Below are 18,573 nucleotides of genomic sequence, written 5' to 3' on the forward strand. Positions count from 1 at the left end.
AAAAGTTTAGGTTCCTGAGATAGAAGGCAAGTCGACCACTGTAACAGAAGAACTGAAGCTGAAGATGACCAGATGCCTGCAGACCCTTCCAGTACCTGTGAGGTGATCACTGCTGTCCTGACCCCATACTCTAATCAACAGAGGAGCTCCAAAGAGGACGTCTCCTTCCCTTTGGCTGGTGGGCCAACTAGCCTCAAGACGAACTACAAATCGAGCCATCTCCCGAGAGGCTGTGACTTTCCAGAGATGCAGACTGTGGATACCAGGAGACCTACAACCCATTTGCAGTGCAACGTCTTGGCATGGGCAAATCTGCCCAGAACTTGGGAGAAGAGCTGCCATGAAATTAGTCAATGGTAAAGGATGTCTTGTTGTATACAGACAGAGCATTCCATAAAGCAATGTTCAGTTGATGCAGTAAGGAAGCGTAGAGAAGTTGAGTCTCAGAGGAAGAGAGGTGAGGTGGATAGGTGTTAGGGGAAGTGTGGTTTACTTGTCAGCTTTGTTAGATGGAAGTAGTAGGTGCAAGAGAGATGGAGTAGTGGGAGTTTTGAGACACGAGTTTTATGATAGTGATAGGAAAGGAGGAAGTTGTAGCCTGATTGGTGAAAGCGTAAGAAGATGTAACTAGGAGGAGCAGTGGAAGCAGCAGGAGCGAATGCATTATAGGTGAGTACTACAGTGTGGAGGGACAGGCACGGTAAGTAGCAAGCTAGGGGTACTCATAGGTACAGCAGGTAGGAAGGCAAAAGCAAAGGCTGATAGGCGAAGAGGCAAGGAGGCTAGTCAATGACTGGTCTTTGCCCTTTACTGTTCCGCCCTTAACTGGGACGCCCCGGGCTGGATCCACTATGCACTGTGTTAGTTAAAAGCGTAGCCACTCGCACCCGCGAAGATTGTACAGTATGGTGGTTAATAACCTCTTGTTCATGCCTTGGAAGATAATATTGTATGGTAGCTAAGTACTTAGCCCATCACACCTTGAAAGATTATACAGTTTGGTGATTAAGAACCTTTCCCCTCATGCCTTAACAGACTAGGCAGTATGATGGCTAAGAAGCTTTCCCCTCACACAAATCATGCACTAGTGTAGGCAAGTTTTGATCCACAAACTATTGCCAAGAACGTATGATATAGATGTTGAAGAACTCACACTGTTCAGAACAAAGACTTTGGAGGGTCATAAAGGCCCAGTGAGCTCACTGTTGAACATTTCACCATTTGTTTGTCACTCTAGGTGCGTATCACGTTGCAAGACTCTGAAGACTTCCATGCGGAGCACTTGGATGGATCCAAAGATGTTTACTGTCTGTGTGCAAATGAACAGAAAACCACCTTGTGGCCGGTGACCCCCAAAACACTGGGTACGTATCTGCCTGTACCTCCATGCTCCCAAAATGGTTTCTCCTTCCCCTGGATTCATATGCATGTTTCCCCTTTAATACATACTGAAAGCATGTATAATTGCACTGATGTGTTGCCATCATTCCTGCCTGGTACAGTAAAAGTTTTGTTTTGTTTTTTCTCACTGTATATGACTTTGCAAGCCAGCATTAGGTTTTTGTTTACCTAATGAAGGTAACCAGATAATACGTTTTCAATGTTTTTTTGATTTGTTTATCAATTGTGCTCAGGTTTGTCAGATGGTCTGTGATTTGAGTGTTCAGAGTCGAGTTGTCACTAGTGTTCTCACATTTGGTTTTTAGTAGTTTCTTTATTTTATTTATTTATTTAGATTTGTAGAGCACACTACAGCCCGCAGGCATCGAGGCACTATAAAGTGAGCATAGAAGGCTTGATTCAGGGTTACATGAAATGCTGCCCAAATGTTTGCTTATTGGCGATTACAAGTTACAGGTATTGACAGTTGATACAGTACACATTACATCATTGACGGTGCACAAGATAGAGAAACAGAGTAGAACATACAACTTTTAGACAAATAGCCTGGTTTTGATGGCCTTGCGAAAGGCTGCATGGGAGTCGATGGTCCTAATGTTTTGGGGGAGGGCATTCCAGTGTGTGGCAGCCAAGGTAGGGAAGCTGCTGCTGCCAGTGCAGGCTTTACGTGATTTCGGAATAGTTAACCTGTTGAGGTAGGGGGTCCTGGTGGGTATGGAACCGAGGGGCTTGGAGAGTCTTTACACCAGGCAAGGGGGTGCTAAATCGTGAAGACACTTGTGGGTCAGAGCAAGGGTTTTAAAAAATATCCTTTCTTTGACTGGTAACCAATGGACCTGTCTCCTAAGTCCAGAAATATGATCCCTGCGTGAGAGCCCTGTGGCGGCCCTAAGGGCATTGTTTTGGCCAGTTTGGAGTTTAGGCAAATTCTTTTCTGAGGTTCCTAGAAGGAGGGCATTACAATAGTCCAGTCTGGAACCGGTTATGGCCCTGGCGGCGGTGAGACTGTTCTCTTTGGAGAGGAAAGGTCTAACAGAATTGATAAGATTAGCATGGTATGCTGATGCTGACGTGATGGCATTTACCTGCCTGTTAATGGACAGGTTGGGTTCAAGATACACACCCAGGGTTTTAATGGCTTGCACGACCATGAAGGGGATGTTATCAATGGCGAAGGAGCTGTATTGTTTATCCAGCTTGCCCAAGGTGGATGGGGATCCAATCAGCAGAAGTTTGGTTTTCTCATTGTTGAGACATAACCAGTTCTCTGCCATCCAGGATTGAATAGTAGAGTAGACAGAGTTGAGGGTGTTCAGGTCCATCAAGTAATCACCCGAGAGGGGGATGAGCACCTGGGTGTCATCAGCATAGTTGGTGTATGAGATGCCCAAGGTGTCCAGGATTTTAAACAGGGGCCTCGTAAAGAGGTGTTAAAGGGTGGGAGCAATGCATAAGCCCTGTGGGACCCCGCAGGATGATTCGGAGAAGAACTTCATCGCTCTATCCTGTAGGAACGAAGTTATCCAGTCGCAGGCCTTCAGGGAGAAGTTGGCTATGTTGGATAGAGGATGGTAGAGGGTCTTGTGGTCTACCAGATCGAAAGTGGCTGAAAGGTTAAGGAGGAGAGGGAGTGCAGGTTTGTCTGTGTCTGAGGTCGTTCATCTGATTTTTAAGGTCAAGGAGGGCCGTTTCAGTGCCATGTCTTGGCCGGAACCCTGACTGACAGACCGAGAAGATGGTGGTCTTCTAGGAATTTCTGAACCTGCAAGTAAGCTGTTTTGTCCAGGATTTTTAGAAGGAAGGGGACAGTGGTAATGGGTCTGTAGTTCCCAGGCACCGATGGGTCTAGGGTGGGTTTTTTGAGGAGCGGACAAACCCAGGCTTCCTTAAGTCCAATTGGAACGTGGACAGATTGGAAGGAGGCGTTTATGAATGCTGTGATGATAGGGGCAATGGAAGGTGCACAGTCCTTGATGACCTGGGCTGGGCAAGCATCCCCTTTGCAGTTGGACGGTTTAATGGATCTGATGAGGGCAGTGACTTCGGGCACAGTCATATCCTTGAATTCAAACAGAGGGGTTTGGCATGAGTTAGTAACAGGTGATGGGAGGTTATAGCTGTTGGCAATGATTTTGTTCAGTGCCTGTTAATGGGCAAGGATTTTGGAGTGCAAGGTGTCTAGCTTGTGGAGCATGGCGCCTTGAATTTTATTGCACCAGGCCTCATCCTTTAAGAGGGTGGGGGGCGAGGCGGCAGGGGTCTCCAACTCTCTGAAGATGCTGAAAATGTCTTTGGTCCCTGATTTAGCATTAGCTATTCTTGTGTTGAGGGATAGGGCTTTGGCCTTGATGATAGCGACTTTGTAGTCTTTAGACGGGGAATTGAAGGTGGGTTTGGTGGTCTTGTTGGGGTTGTTATTCCAAGTGGTAAGTGCCGCCCTTTTTTAGGAGTGTAACTGTGAGAGCTCCTGGGAGAACCAGGCATTGGCATGCTTCACTATTTTTGCTTTTTTTAGGGTGAGTGGAGCAACAGTGTGGACAGCTCGGGTGACGATGCTTTTGAATGCATTTGCGAGTTCCTCTGGGTCGTTGGAGAAAGGGGGCAGTAACACGAGGTGTTGGGAGAGATTCTCCATATTAAGCTGCCAAGTGCTTCTCAAGAGTGCCTCAGGGAGAGGGATGGTGGGTTTGGAGGTGCCTTTGGCTGTGACGATGTTAAATTTGATGCAGTAGTGGTCGGACCATGCCACACGAGTGACTTTATTGTCAAGGAAGATTAGATTGTGGTTGTCCCTGGCAACTATGTCGTGCTAGTCTAGGACATGTGCAGGAAGGAAACGGGAGTTGATCAGGGCACACTTAAGTGGGACATCAGCCAAGGGGAGCATGGTGTTAGTAGCAGGGGTAGTGGTCTTGCGATGGGCTAGTGAAGTAACACAAGGTACAGTGGCACCAGCATAGGCATATGGCGTGGCAGTAGTAACATCTTGACGTGAAACAATAGCAGTGGTATTGTCAAAGGGAAAGGCATTAGTGATCACTTTATATGGCATGGTAACAACAGTACTGTCAGAGGGCAAAGCATTATTAGCACCTTCAAGTGGCATTTCTAGAAGTCCATATAATTTAGGAGTTCTGTCTCCCAATCTAGCTTATAGTGTTTCTATATTACATCTTGTTCTTTATGTGCTCTAGAATCTCCAGTTGCAAGGTCCTCCACGTCATTAATTCACTGGAGGAACTCAAACTACATGTTCTAGGAGGCAGTGGATTGCGTCCTCTTTAACATTTCCACCCGAAAATGTACCCTCATCACATGATCCCTCTCCCTCTCCCTCTCCCTCCCTCTCCCTCCCTCTCCTTCCCTCTGCCTCCCTCACCCTCCCTCACCCTCCCTCTCCCTCCCTCCCACTCCCTCCCTCTCCCTCTCCCTCTCCCTCTCCCTCTCTCTCTCTCTCTCTCTCTCTCTCTCTCCCTCTCCCTCTCCCTCTCTTTCTCTCTCCCTCTCCCTCTCCCTCTCTCTCCCTCTCTCTCTCTCTTTTCAGGCATGTCTCCTTTCTTTCTCTCTGGGTTGCGACACTAGGCTTCCACTGCTCCTCGTCTCCCAGTCTGCTCTCCTGTGTGCGTCTCGTTCTTGCAACTTGCTCTGGTGGCTTACCTTGGCTCCAATGGTGGGTGCTGTTCTTCCCCTACTCACTCTTGGCTCCTCTTCATATTACCTGAGGTTTTCATGGATTGGCAGGGACTCTTCTCTCGGAAGTGACGTGACTCCGCCATATCTAGCCATCCTCTAGCCCACAGTTGTGTGATGAATGATTTCATATTAAACGGGCTAAGGGCCAGGGAGGCAAAAGGAGACCAGCAATCACAACTGAATGAGGCATTCAACATGGGCCGGTTTGAATGAACGCAAAGGAGCCTTTGGCACTCAAGCAAGGTTACATGAAATTATGATGAATGAAACTAAAGGTTCTCACTACACTCAAAGTGAAATGCTATTCAGTGAAGTTAATTACCTGTTTGAATGGGACATAGATAAAGGTAGATTATTATAATTATAATTAAGGGATTTATTGACTGTGGACCTAGCTTCGGGAAGCAACGGAACACTTTACAAGTCATAGTGGAAGTACTGCGAGGGAAGCAGATCTTAAGAGATCAATACAATTGAGCTAACAATGGAGGAGGGAGAGGGTGGGTAATTGGGCAGCAAAAGATCTGCAAGCAACTAGGGGAGGAAACAGAGGGGAGCAGATGCCCCAGTCTCAGGTTAGGTGGGAAGTAGGGTGTGTGTGTAACGCCCACCTGATTCCCACGGAGGCGCCGATCTTTTCTGGACTGCTATGACCTCTTCTAAGGTGATGCGCAGGACTCGGAAGACGGACTGGACCGGACCCCCAAACCTCGCCTGTCTGGCCCGTAGAAGAATCCTTCTGTAGATGGAAAAGGGGATTAACTGTCTGCTGGATAATGTGTCGTATTCCCCTCCTTCCCCCTCTCACACTCCTTTGGTTTGGTGAGTATTCAACTCCGCTTGACTTTTCCGATATGAGGCCGTAAGTATTCAGTTGCAAAAGTTCAAGCCTTAATTGTCCGTTGTCCTTTTCTCTATTTCAGATGTAGGATGAAGAATCCGCGTAGAGGAATGGATTCGCCGAAGGTAACTCTGGTGAGTCTTTTTGATGGATGGTTCCCTTAGTGATCTTGCTTTCACCCACTAATGCGTGTGTCTTTTTCCCCTTAGGGGCCGGGGTACGGAAGTGCCAAAGAAGCGGCGCCGACCCGAGGTGAGGAAAGATTGTCCCAACAATAATCAGGTAAGTCTTAAGGTGGATGAATCAGGCCTTCCTCGATCTGTTCCTTCGCTCACCTTTGTTTTGTCTCTTTTTCCCCTTAGGGGCCGGGGTACGGCAGTGCCAAAGAAGCGGCGCCGACCCGAGGTGTGGAAAGATTGTCCCAACAAAAATCAGGTAAGTCTTAAGGTGGAAGAATCAGGCCTTCCTCAATCTGTTCCTTCGCTCACCTTTGTTTTGTCTCTTTTTCTCCTTAGGTGCTAAAAGGCGACGGATGGTGCCAATGGTGGCTGAAGAGCCCGAGGACGCCTCGTGAAGGTGAGTGGAACGCGGCGCTGCAGCGAGCGATGCGCTTCTAAAAATAATGTCTTTTCTCAGGATCGTCGGAGTGATGGTTCCGGACTCCGGATGGAGGTAGGTAAAGTTCAATTATTCACCTTTCTCTCCTTTCCTTGCTTTTCAGGTGTTCCAGGTTGCAGGCGGGCATGGCTGGAGCCAGGATGCAGGAGCAGACAAGGTGAGCGTCCAGCTGCTAGATGCAGAACAACGCAAAGCGTGAGCTGCTGTCTGGGCGTGGTTTAAATAGCCCCCAAAGTAGTTCCAGGTAAGTATTCTTCCTCAGCTACGCCCGAGTGGTAAAATAGTCCCATAGGTAAAATAGTCCCTTTCAAACCTCAATGAGGTCTGGATCCGGCAGCATGATCTGCATCAGGTAAGTCCATCCAAGCACTCCCATAATGAGCCTGGTGCCTATGGTGCTAGGACTGATGCCTTCTATGAGCCTGGCGCCAAAGGCACCAGGACAATGTCCAAAGAGCCCCTATAAGGGGTTGCTGGGTCCCTCCCTGGGGACATGATGTCTGCTTTCGGGGACGCTGGCCCTGAACTGGCTTCCCGGGAGTAGGCATCATGACAGTGTGTGGACCTTAAGGAGGAGCCATGCATTGATGAGAAAGGTCCTTAGTTCCTTCCTAAAATGTTGACACAAAAGTGGTGAGTCTGATGTTGATGGAGCAGAGGTTCCAGAGTCTGGGGGAGCAGACAGAGAAGGCCTATCTTCTGTTTATTTCATTCCTGCACTGGCAGGGCTCAGATCTGCACAAGTCCTTGTTTCTGATAGATAGAAGGCCCATGTAGATGCTGAGCTTTTTGCGACTTCAGGGCAATAGCCTTGTAGATGATGCAGCAGGATTTGAAGGTGATATGTGCTTGCAGCGGGAGCAAGTGCAGTTCAATTAGGGTCAGGCGATGTAATTAAATTTGCAGAGACCTTTACTGAGTCGAGGTGCAGCATGTAAGACACATCTCAGCGTGCAAGGGTCTGTCGCCAGAAGGCCTTCCAGGGGGACATTGCGACCATCAAGGTGGGAGAAGACCAAGGCTTGATCACCACATTTGAAGTTGTTTGTTGGAATGAGGGCTTGATTGTCAGCAGGATGGAAAATGGGTATCAAGCCATTTGTGTCTTCCTTGCTATGTGCTCCTTGAAGGAAGGAGAGTTGTCTGTTTATGTAGAACCAAAGGGACTGTCACAGGTGGTCGGTTACATGAGGTGTGAAGCCATCATAGTCATAGCAGTGAGCCAGGTCTGGATGTCAGGGTGTTCGTGTTGATGATCAGCAGTAGGGATTTGGTCTTGGAGGGGTTGAACTTCAGGTAAGCAATGGACATCCAGAACTGGATCAATGTGAGGCAGGCTGTGAACTTGTGGGTGTCTTCAATGAAAGATAACTCGTTATAGAGCTGTGTGGCATCTGTGTATTGGTGGATGCGAATGTTGTGTGTAGCCAGGAGGGTTCTGAGCAATTCCATGTTAAGGTTGAAGATCAAGGGGGAGAGGCTGGATCCTTGCAGGACTCCACAGGTGATAAGTGGAGTTGGTGATCTGGAGGAATCCATTTGGATCAATTGGTGGCAGTGAGCATGGTACAATTTGAACCTGCAAATGACAATTTCGCTGATCCCATGTGGTGCTGAGCAACACACCCAAGATGGCACCATACAAAGGTTTAGGGAGATAAAGGAAGCAGTAAGGTGTGGGTTGTTTGGGTGAGGTCAGAGGAAGTGGCAGACCAAGAGACCAGCAGGAGGAAGGGCAGTGGAGTGGATTGTGGAGGCAATTTCTGGGAGCAGATGAGGCATTGGTTAGTGAGTGCAAGTGGTACTGTGTTGTTAGTGTGTGTGAGAAAGTAGAGCTGCAAGTGTTTAGGAATTGGAATGTAGGGAGTGAAGGTGAAGTGACTGTGTGAGAGAAATGGAGGTATTTGAGTAGAAAGGTTGAGTGAAGTAGTGGGAGTAGTAGTGTGGAGGAGAGATTAGTGGTCTTGAGGAGGGAGTAGAATTGTTGTAGAAAAAGTAGTAACATCAAAGTGTGGAGGCAATGCTTAGAAGTGAGAGGGGCAGAGAAGGAAGAAGCTGGGAGTAGAAAGAGTGGAAAGAGGGTTGACTTGGAGGGAGGAGTGTAGTGAGATAAGAACATCTAGGAAGTGAGGAGAGGACTACGTAGGCATGATAGAAAGGAGACGGTTAGGCAGATGTCTGTAAGGCACAATCCAATACTCGTTTAGATTACTAACCACTGGACAGTGTAGCGACAGTCTAGGAAGTCCTTCAAGGGAGTTTAGGCAGAGAAGGCATCGTGCCTTTATTTCTTCACCTGTAGCATAAGTCAGAGCCTACATTATAGTGGGTAATAATCAATACCTATTAACCTTGCGACTAGGGACCCCTGGGTTAGGGAGGAGGTTCTTCTTTAGATGATAGAGAGGTACGGCCATAGGGCCCATTGAAATCCTAATAAAAGCCTTTGAACTATCTGTGAGACTTGAATATTTCTTGAGTCATCTGTGACACAATCTAATGGATGAAGCCACGGGCCTGCCTTGTCACTCACAGAAAATGTTGGAGCAATGCTCTCGATAGGACCATAGATCTTATTTCTGGTCACTGTGGAAGTTATCCTTTTGTCTGTGAAACCTAATATGACTGTCCCATCGTCATATCTTTCTCCTGCTCCCTTCTCTTCCACAGATGAATGTCTAGATACCCCTGGCGGGAACACAACAGGTCAATTTATCGGTACGCCTAAGTCCTCTGAGACCACTATGGTGGTTACTTGATTCAGTATAAAAGACATAACATAACAACTTAATCCACCGGTTTAGTACTGCTGATGTCACAGAGCATTCTGCCACTCAACGATGTAAGCTCTGCAGTGCACTAATATACCAACACATTAGGGTCTCTGTTCACTTCAAAGGCACCAGCCATGACAAATAAGAACAGCAGCAGATTCCCAGATGGTAATAAGCCTGCACTATCCCTATGTTTTGTTTGTTTACCATAAATCTCTTGCTAAGCTTTTCTTTGCCAATCTTCATCATTTTGGATTTCTGGATATTAATGGCTAAGTTTCCACTTGTACATAGCTACTCCCAGATGATCAAGATCTAAAACATGGCCAAGGATCTTATTACTTGGCATTTGCATATCTTGTGCTCTGTCAACTGATGCTCATCTGAGCAGGATCACTTCTTTGACCTGAGCTGATGAGATTCCATGTATCCTGGCTGGTCCTAGAGATGCAATGGAAGTGAGCACGGATCATGGCCTCACTCTGTAAAATGGAAGTCTGCTTCCTCAAAGTACAGAGTGGGGCTTGGCTGTCAGGAGGATTTAAGAGGGGCCAGCTGGTTCCAAAGCAGGTTGTATCACTCCATTTACAAGTCAGACACCATCTCCAATGTAATTCCAAAATTCCTTGGCAGGCCCTCAATATTTATGGAACATTGAAGTAAGTGTAAGGCCCTGGATCCTATTATTATTAGGAGGATATTTATTGAGCGCAGACCTAGCTTTAGTAAGCAATGGAGCACTTTACAATCATAGGGGTCAGAACACAATGAGAGAAGCAGGGAAAAAAGGAGCAGGGAGAAAACACGTGAGGGTGGGCAATTGGCAGCAATGGATCTACATGCAACTGGGGGGGGCAGTGGGGAGCAGGTCACTGTGTCTCATGTAGGGTGGGAAGTGCACAGTTTGTGGCCCTATGCATTAATGAGGACCCATTCCTTGGAAATGAAGGTCTTGAGCTCTTTCCTGAACTGTAGAAGTGATGGGGCAAGTCTGACGTTGACGGGAGGAGGTTCCAGAGTCTTTGAGCATAGACAGAGAAGGCCTGTGTTCTTAGTCTTGCTTTCCTGCACCGTCGTAATTCAAGCCTGTACATTTCCTTACTTCTAGCGGATCACAGGCCTCTGGAGATGCTGAGTTTCTCAGTGAGGTAGCTTGGGTACTTCAGGATGACAGCCTTGTAGATGATGTAACAGGATTTGAAGATGATACAGGCTTGCAGTGGGAGCCAGTGCAGTTACCAAATTTGACCACATCACCCCAAACCTCATCACACGATACATGTCAAGGGTGCCAAGGTTTTCGCCAGAAGGCCTTCCAAAAGGGAATTGCCACCATCCAAGTGGAAGAGGATCAAGGCTTGGACAGCGGATCTGAAGTTATTTTCTGGGATGAAGGGCTTGCTTTTCCGCAGGAGAAAAAGTTGGTACCATGCCGTTTTTGTGTCTTCCTTGCTATGTGCTGTTTGAACGTGAGGTGTCTGTCGATGTTGAACCCAAGGGACGTAGCACAGGTGGGCCGCTAGATCCTAATCTAGTCACACATTTTGCTGTTCAGTGGCGACTGTAACATTCATGTTTTGAAGGCTTTTTTTCCTAAGCAAACTCTCTTGTCCTGGATTCACTTAAGACTCCAGACATCGCAGTCATATTGACGGGATCTGTTTTTTACTTGCACCAGGCAGGCCCCCATGGATATCATTTAGGGGTTGCCGGGGTCGCACCTGCGACTCCTGATGTCTCCCCAGGTCCCGCATGCTATCCCTGTGGTCTCCCTTGCCACCCCTAACAATAATTACAAAAAAGGTTTCTTAAATTGAGGCTCGTGGGCTGTGGTCAACTCAGCCTTTCATCCTGCTGAGCTTGATAAATGAGTACCAACACAGGTTGGGTGATATTGTATGTATATTGGTTCTATATGAAGCGCTTAAGCTTAAGTGCTATATAATAACACATCATTATCTTTTGGCCTTGGACGGCTGCTTGCATTCACAGTGATTTGGTAATATGGGCCTATACACACTGATATTAACGATACATATGGTGATCCATTCTTGTATGAAACGTATATCAGTTTGCAGTGATATCGTAATCATATTTTTGGTACTATGTGATGCCACTTCCTATTTTGTCAAGGGGTGAAAGGTTGTGTTCCATCCCTTGCCGTGATTTCACTTCGGGGTGGGGTCAAATGACATCCCTTCCTGTGATGTCAAAAGAGGTCAAGGGTTGTGCAATGTCACTCCCGCTACCCCTGGCCTTTTAGTGAAATTAGGTCCATGCAGGCTGCAGGCCCCTGTTTCTCACACCGTATCCATGGGAACAATGACCAACTGCAGGACTTTCCCACCGTTTTTTAGAAGGGACACAAGGGAGGCAGAACACTGGAGTACAGCCAGAAGCAGATAACAACTGCCAACAGTCAGAGTGGACTTCTCAGAGACAGCCAGGTGGGGTTACTTTCCTGTAGAGAAATAGGTCCTGGGGGCTCACACCGGACACTGATGTCTTGTGGAGTCCTAAAGATGAGGTCTTGGGAAGGAAAAGCCAAAACACAAACGCAAGCCATGCAGGGAAATAAAAGGAATGCAGGGCCTCTGTTTCAGAGCGCCTGCTTATGACTAATGACTTATCATGTACATGTGCTCCTTTTGTTTCAGGTGAGCTGAATTTCACAGTGAGCGCTGAGGCCATGCAGGAGGGGGGCCTTTGTGGCAACGAGCTTCCTATGGCCCTAGAGCAGGGGCGCAAGGATACAGTCATCAGACCTCTACTGGTTGAGGTAGGTGCTAAGGTGAACCCTTAGAAAATGCAAGGCCATATGCCAGGTTTTGCATGTTTGAAAAGATAGGCTGACATGTCTTACCTTTGTGCTTTCCCGAATATTTTCAATTCTTTTCAGTGATTCGAGTAGCCACACATGAATTATACCATTGCTCCTTACTCATCTTTGAGAGTTAACGTATTATTGCTGCCAACCAGTGCATATAATATCAATTTCCTAATGCACCAAATTATGAAAAGCGCTCTGCACATTAAAACCAACACCTTGCCACAATAACAACCTTATTTTGGGTAGAGCTTTTATTATGCATATTGCAAATATAGTTAATCTATACTGTTGAAAATACATGCACCCAATGCATCGGGCTGTTGTGTCACTGTTGAGATAATGGTCTATGTGCTGATGCCACTGGCAGAGTTGCGCATTTCACCTTTACTTCATTAGTTCATCACTTCCTGCTCGCATCTCGAATGTTCTCAAGCTCCTTTCTAGCATTGTTTATCTTTCCTGCCTTTGTTGTTTTTGGTATATATTTTGTTACATTTCTCAGAGTTGAGTGATTTGTAGAGAGCAGCATGCATACGTCAGCACTTTGGTCGTGCAAAACCGAGGGTGGGAATTTCAGAAAAGGGTGTGGGATGTGTTAGGGTAGATTTTCATTCATGCACAATCTCCTCTACATATGAGTCCCCCAGCACATTTTGCTCGACTACTAGATGCTTTTGGTTTGTTCCCCGAGTGAGTGGAACCTTTTTCACACTGACTTATTCTTTTACCCTATCTTATAGGATACTTTGTATTTCTTTTCATACATTTTTCTTAGAATTATACTCTCCTCCAAATTTTATGACATCTGTATTTGGACTTTTGCATCACAAATCACTCTCTGTGGCTAGTGGCAATGGTTTTATCCTACCTACGTTTTTTGCAATGTTTACTTCCAGGCTGTACGGCCACAGTATTGCGCAGAAGGGTCCATATTAACCGAAATGGTGGCTGTATTCTTTTTTCGCCATCTCTTGTTTGCTTGTTCCTTATTGTTCCTTCTTCTGCCATGCTGGGTGGGGTAGGTCTTGGTTTGACTTTTGTCTTCAGCGAGAATCTTTTGTGAAGTCCGCCAATGCTCCGGTGTGTCTGTGAGGACAGGAAATGAGGGAGGACTCAGAAACCCTGTTGTTCTTTGTCTTCTGGTGTGCCTGCTTGGAACCAATTCCAACTGGGGGTCTGGCTGTCCTGAAATCCACCACCCAGGGTTTGCATGGTGCATCGGTGCTGATTGGCTGGGTTCCTGCATAAAAGGCATAGATGCTGAGGCTGAAGACAAACTGACCTCTGGAACAGAAGAATCGGTGAGGAAGAAGAGGAGAGATGTCCGCAGCCACTTCAAGACGACCGTAGATTCCTGCTGTGTAAACACCTATGTACCTACAGGGAGCCTTCTCCGCAGTCCCTGACTCTTTTTTTCAATAAAGACTGTCACTTACTTGCAAGAGAAGACTTCCCCTGAAATGTTTGAACTTTCTACAGCTGTGCATTACCTGTTTTGCCCACCACACTGACTGTGAGACAATCGTAACTAGTTAGGGGTGGACTTCTAAAGTCTTAGGCCTCTGTGAAATTATTGCAAAGTATTTATTTACCTTGTGTTGGTTTAATTTCATTTACTTTTTCTCAAACAGATATTCTGAAAAGTTATTACAAAAGTCTAACTTACCTTTGAATTGCATACTGCCATTCTAAAAAGTATTACAAAGTGGTTTACTTACTGCGAATAATGCATTGGCTTTTCTAAGTTACGTATTGTGTTATAGTACTTACCTTACTGAACAATTACTTATCTTAGTGTATGTACGTAAGGAACCATTTTTTATATAACTTTAGCGTGTCAGTGTTTCTTTGGCCCAGAGACGTCTTGATGGGAGGGCAAAAGGGGCCCCAACCTTGGAGGGGGCCCACAGAAGGCAACCTTATTAAAATAAAAGTAAGTTCCCATTAGTCACCAAAATTAAATATCACCCATTGAGAATTTAAATGGTGTGCTGTTCAGGCTCTAAACCTATTGCCCGTCTGTTGTTGACAAGTACATTGTGATCTGATCTTTTATCCTGTAATGCTATGTTCACTGTGGTATACATAGTTTGCGTGGCACAACACCTGTGCATGCTCACCTTTCTGTGGGGATTAAATTGATCATGTGCAATAGCCAAAGTTGAAATGGATATTGATCAATTTGAGTGCACCGATGGTTGAGAGGATAGCTTAGTGTGTAAAGCACTCATTGCAATGATCTTCTTTCATATGCAAGATTACAATACAAGATCAATTTCCAGCATGGCTGACTCAGCGTTTCCAATGTATGAAGTTGTTAAGCCTGCATGTATATGTACTTTGTTTTTACCACTCCAGTTGTTATCAGCACCAATGTACCTGCACCATAGTGGCTGCTATAGAAACGAACATAGTGTCAGTATGGTGAAGGTCTAGAAATTGGTTTGTTTAGATGGGGAGTTGTAAAACCTAGGCAGGCATCTCCATTGACGACAATGAAGTGTTAGTCCAGAGAGGTGTTTATGTATCCAAATTCAAGACTGTGGAAACAAAGTGTTCATGCTTGGATCCTTTGCTTTGCCAGCAGACAATACAGCGATCGTGGGCCTTATATCACTGACAGTACGCTGGTGTCTCCTATGAAAAGGTTTGCCTTCTCACATACTGGTGGCATTGTTAAGCCAATTACCTGATCGTTACTATTATTTAGGCCATTTGAGTGGAAGGAACTCTAGGCAGAAGAGAACAGAACAGATATTGCAGGCTCTGGCAAGCATATTTTAAGGTCTGCTTATGTGACAACGAAACGGTTTGATTTGTTTTGTACAATTCAAAGGTTTTTCTGGACTTTTTAAATACCATTGCACAAGCCTGTCTTTGGTGTGTATTTAAAGCTTTAAAATACAAAAGAGAAATCTATATGATCACATTAATTAGTCTGCTGGTACTTAAATAATTCCCTTGATGATGGAGACAATGAAGCTAGAATCGTTCCCATTTTGCATAATATGCTTCTCTAACGTTTTATTTTAAGAAAATGTTTAAATTGGGTTATGTGATTTGCATATTTTCCAAGTCATTTCTGTAAAATGGGATTATTTTAGTTCAGGGTAAGAACTGAAGAAGAAAGTGGTAAAATTCAGAAATTGCAGAGTGGGTGGGAATCCCAGCTTTGCCTGGTAACTAATGTGGGATCCTGGGTATCTCATTTAATCTTGTATTTCCTCACTGTCAAAATAGCAAGTCCATAAACCTTTTAAAATTGTCAGCCCTTCAGAGTGATTTTGTGTTCAGTGTATGATCTTTATATAACGAGTTAAACCATGAGTGAGTCTTTTTTAAAGTGTTGCTTCCTCTATAATAATAGCGAGCATTGATATATTACACCTCAGAGCCACTTGTTTATTTGTTTTCTAATGGCAACACTGCTTGAAAACCATGTCTCACTTCTACTCTCAGTCTGTCTGGATACAGACACCTTCCTGGTATCTTCAAATCATCCTCCACTCTCTGTGCTATGGTGTGTAGCTTTCTCCTTGCTTCCCATTAGTCGAGTGTATCCATGATTGAGCACTTTTGCTGTCTGTGAGGCAGCTAATCTGAGTCGTGTGACTATTCTGGATTATGTGCACCTGTGTCATAAAATCTGTGTCCACGGGAGCAAATTGTGCAGGAGTTCACCTGGAGGCAGGAGGAGCAGTCGTTTTTGGCCACACACCCCCGCCAACATAATCACCAGCAGTCTCACGGTGGGCCGAAGCCCACAGGAGCAAAAGGGTGCGGGAGTTTGACTCTCGTCAGGGAGTTCCACGAGCGTCGGGAGTGCTAGTCTACTGGCTCTAACAGTCTTGCTTCGTGAGGTGAAGTAACCGCTGCCACTCGCCTGCTTCTTCTTTTCTTTTTTATCACTCAGCAGGGCTGCTAGCCCCACACCGTACGCGCCAGAGGGCCTTGAGTAGCTACATGTCTATTCGCTCACTGACCAAATAGTGTCAGTGTCACTGAGATTATTAGCGACTATTGGTGAATTAGCCTGCCCTCATAAGTGCTCAGGGGACCGATTGAGGGAATAACTGGTTACGTGTTTGTACACGCTACTGCTAAGTTTTGTGGGCCGTGACCCGCAAGTTGCTCTGAGCTTCTGAGAGGTGACAGGAAGCCTTGCTAGAGCCTTGCCGGAGGGGAGCACGAGAGCGAGGAAGAGGAGACGGATGAAGGCAGTCCCTTAAGCCTTCGGCGTACCTCGCTCAGTGACTCTCCTCTCAACCTTTTATCAACCTTTTATCTGGTGGTCCGTCTAGATTCTGTGGGCCTCTTTCTACGTACAGCTCGAGGCCAAGGGGCCTTTTTTCTGAGAATGCCTCGGGAATCACGCTATTTTGGCCGACAGACAGCCAGAGGGAATTGGAGTTGGAGTCTGCTGAGTGGTGTAGTTTTTTTTTTTTTTTCCTGGATCTCAACAGACTGAGAGACCCGGAGACCCCACGAAGTGGACTGATGTAGCAGCCCGGTCATTCTTAACATTTTTTATATTTTTCCTAGCATTCTGTTTTATTCACGTTTCAGGCTGTAGAAACACTATACGTTTTAGAAGCATTTTATAAGTGTTTTTATAAGTGTTTAAATTCGAATTGCATTGGGTAAAGGACGCACTGTGATTCCAACTGTGATTTGTAATTTTGCGACCTGTGAGTGGGACCAGAGGTCTCCTCTGCCATTCTATTGCAGGTTATTGTGTTACATGGTACTGTAAATCTCTTGCTTTTTTATCTTTGCTTTTTTATCCTATCTCTGTGCTACAAAGTTTTACATTGGTGGTCCGTAACACTTATTGTGGGTGTACTATTGCACTTTATTCAACCTCACAATCATGTCTAAAAGGAAGGCTCAGAGCCCCCCTCTAACTGGTTCTGCTAGGAAGCGCACCTCTAACTATTTAGGAAGAATTGACAAAGTAAATGCCATGATAAACCAAATAGAGGGGTTATGACATGATAGGTTATTTATAACGCGCTTAATACCCAGAGGTTTCTAAGCGCCTACCCAGGGATCGAACCTGTGTTGCTCCGTGTCGTCTTGTTTCCAAGTCGAGCACGCTGCCGCTGAGCTATCCTCCTGGGTTTCTCAATGAGATTGACCCCAGTAACAACAGTTGGGAAGAGGTAAACAAACCCAAAAAGAAAGGGTTCTAATGGCAGGAGAGCTCCCTCCAACGAACGAAATTGTGCATGGAGAATATTGAAATAATCTGTATGGACGGCTGTGGGGGGGCATTAGAGTTGCCAAAGAAGAGGGTGGGACCCAAGATCAAATTGAGTCTAGATGACATGCGAGTCCTGGTTAAGGATACTTTGGGGCAACCTAAGGTTAGCGTGGGGCCCTTGTTGATGTGGGTAGAATTCTCCCGGGTTATCGGGGTCCAAAGCACTGTGGGTGGATTGGAAGGGCTTCACTATAATATCACAGTGGAGGTTGTGGCTTCCCCAGTGGAAGACCCATAGGAGGTCAAAAAGCGAAGGAATATTCCCTGTTACTCCATGGGGATGGATGTGAGTAATAGTTTCAAGCCCCTACCCAATCTCGGACCGGGCATGGAATTCAGCCCTGAACCCATGCCCATAGTTTTGGAGGATCATGCAGTAGAAGATTGCGCCCCTCCAGAAACATCCACCTTGATCCTGGGTGATCTCGGACTGGGTTTAGTCGGTCCTAGTCTACAGGGTGCAGGGGGATGTGATGCTTGTACGTGTGCCCTCAAATGTATGTTGATCTTGAAGAAGGAGAATGTAGAGCTTAAAAGTGATCACCAAAGACTGGCAAAATTGGTCGAGGACTTGATGGCCTGGGTCCCCTCTACCAAGGGGCTGGTAGTGGAAGCCCAGGTGGGAGCCCTCTCTATCAGGTGGGGTGGAGGGGTTGTAAAGCCAGGGGTACAATCTGGTTCCTCTGCAAGGCCTGTTGTAGATTTGGTTGCCCAGAGTGCTCAGAGCGGCGGGATGGGAGAGAACACGAGGTGGGAGTCTGAGAGGGCAACATCCCCCCCACCACCCCAAGTGCTAGCTCTGTGAATAATGCTAACCGACACTGCCTCTACCTCATGAATGTGCCAAAGAGGTTGGTGAGTGGTCATGAACAGGGGGACAGCCTGTCCAATAAGGCCATCCATTGTCTGAGGGCCAAGAGAGGCTGTTTGTCAGTCATTCACAGTGATATCTTACGCTACAAGAGGCGTGTGGGTCCACGAGATAAGGATGCTACAGAGATCTCAATGAAAGATCCATTGCTTGTCCAGGTAATCCTGGAAATGGAACAGCAATCCCTTCCTCCGAATGAGCTAAGAATTTGCCTAAAAATATCTCTGCCAGTATGGCACTATGGTTACGATGTGAGATGCCCAGGAGGATTTCGGTCTGTAT

General features: G+C 46.2%; 1 protein-coding gene across 1 annotated transcript in view; it reads left to right on the top strand.

Moving 5' to 3' along the window:
* Positions 1-18,573, top strand: part of LOC138510506 (alpha-2-macroglobulin-like) — a 1,041,624-nt gene that overhangs the window by 690,222 nt on the left and 332,829 nt on the right. Inside the window, exons 20-21 of the mRNA XM_069626208.1 lie at positions 1,238-1,364; positions 11,985-12,106. Coding sequence (XP_069482309.1) covers positions 1,238-1,364; positions 11,985-12,106 — 249 coding nt within the window. The remainder of the gene's footprint in view (positions 1-1,237; positions 1,365-11,984; positions 12,107-18,573) is intronic.

Source organism: Ambystoma mexicanum, chromosome 6p (genome assembly GCF_040938575.1).
Source record: "Ambystoma mexicanum isolate Mex_15411 chromosome 6p, UKY_AmexF1_1, whole genome shotgun sequence".
Classification (NCBI taxonomy): Eukaryota; Metazoa; Chordata; class Amphibia; order Caudata; family Ambystomatidae; genus Ambystoma; species Ambystoma mexicanum.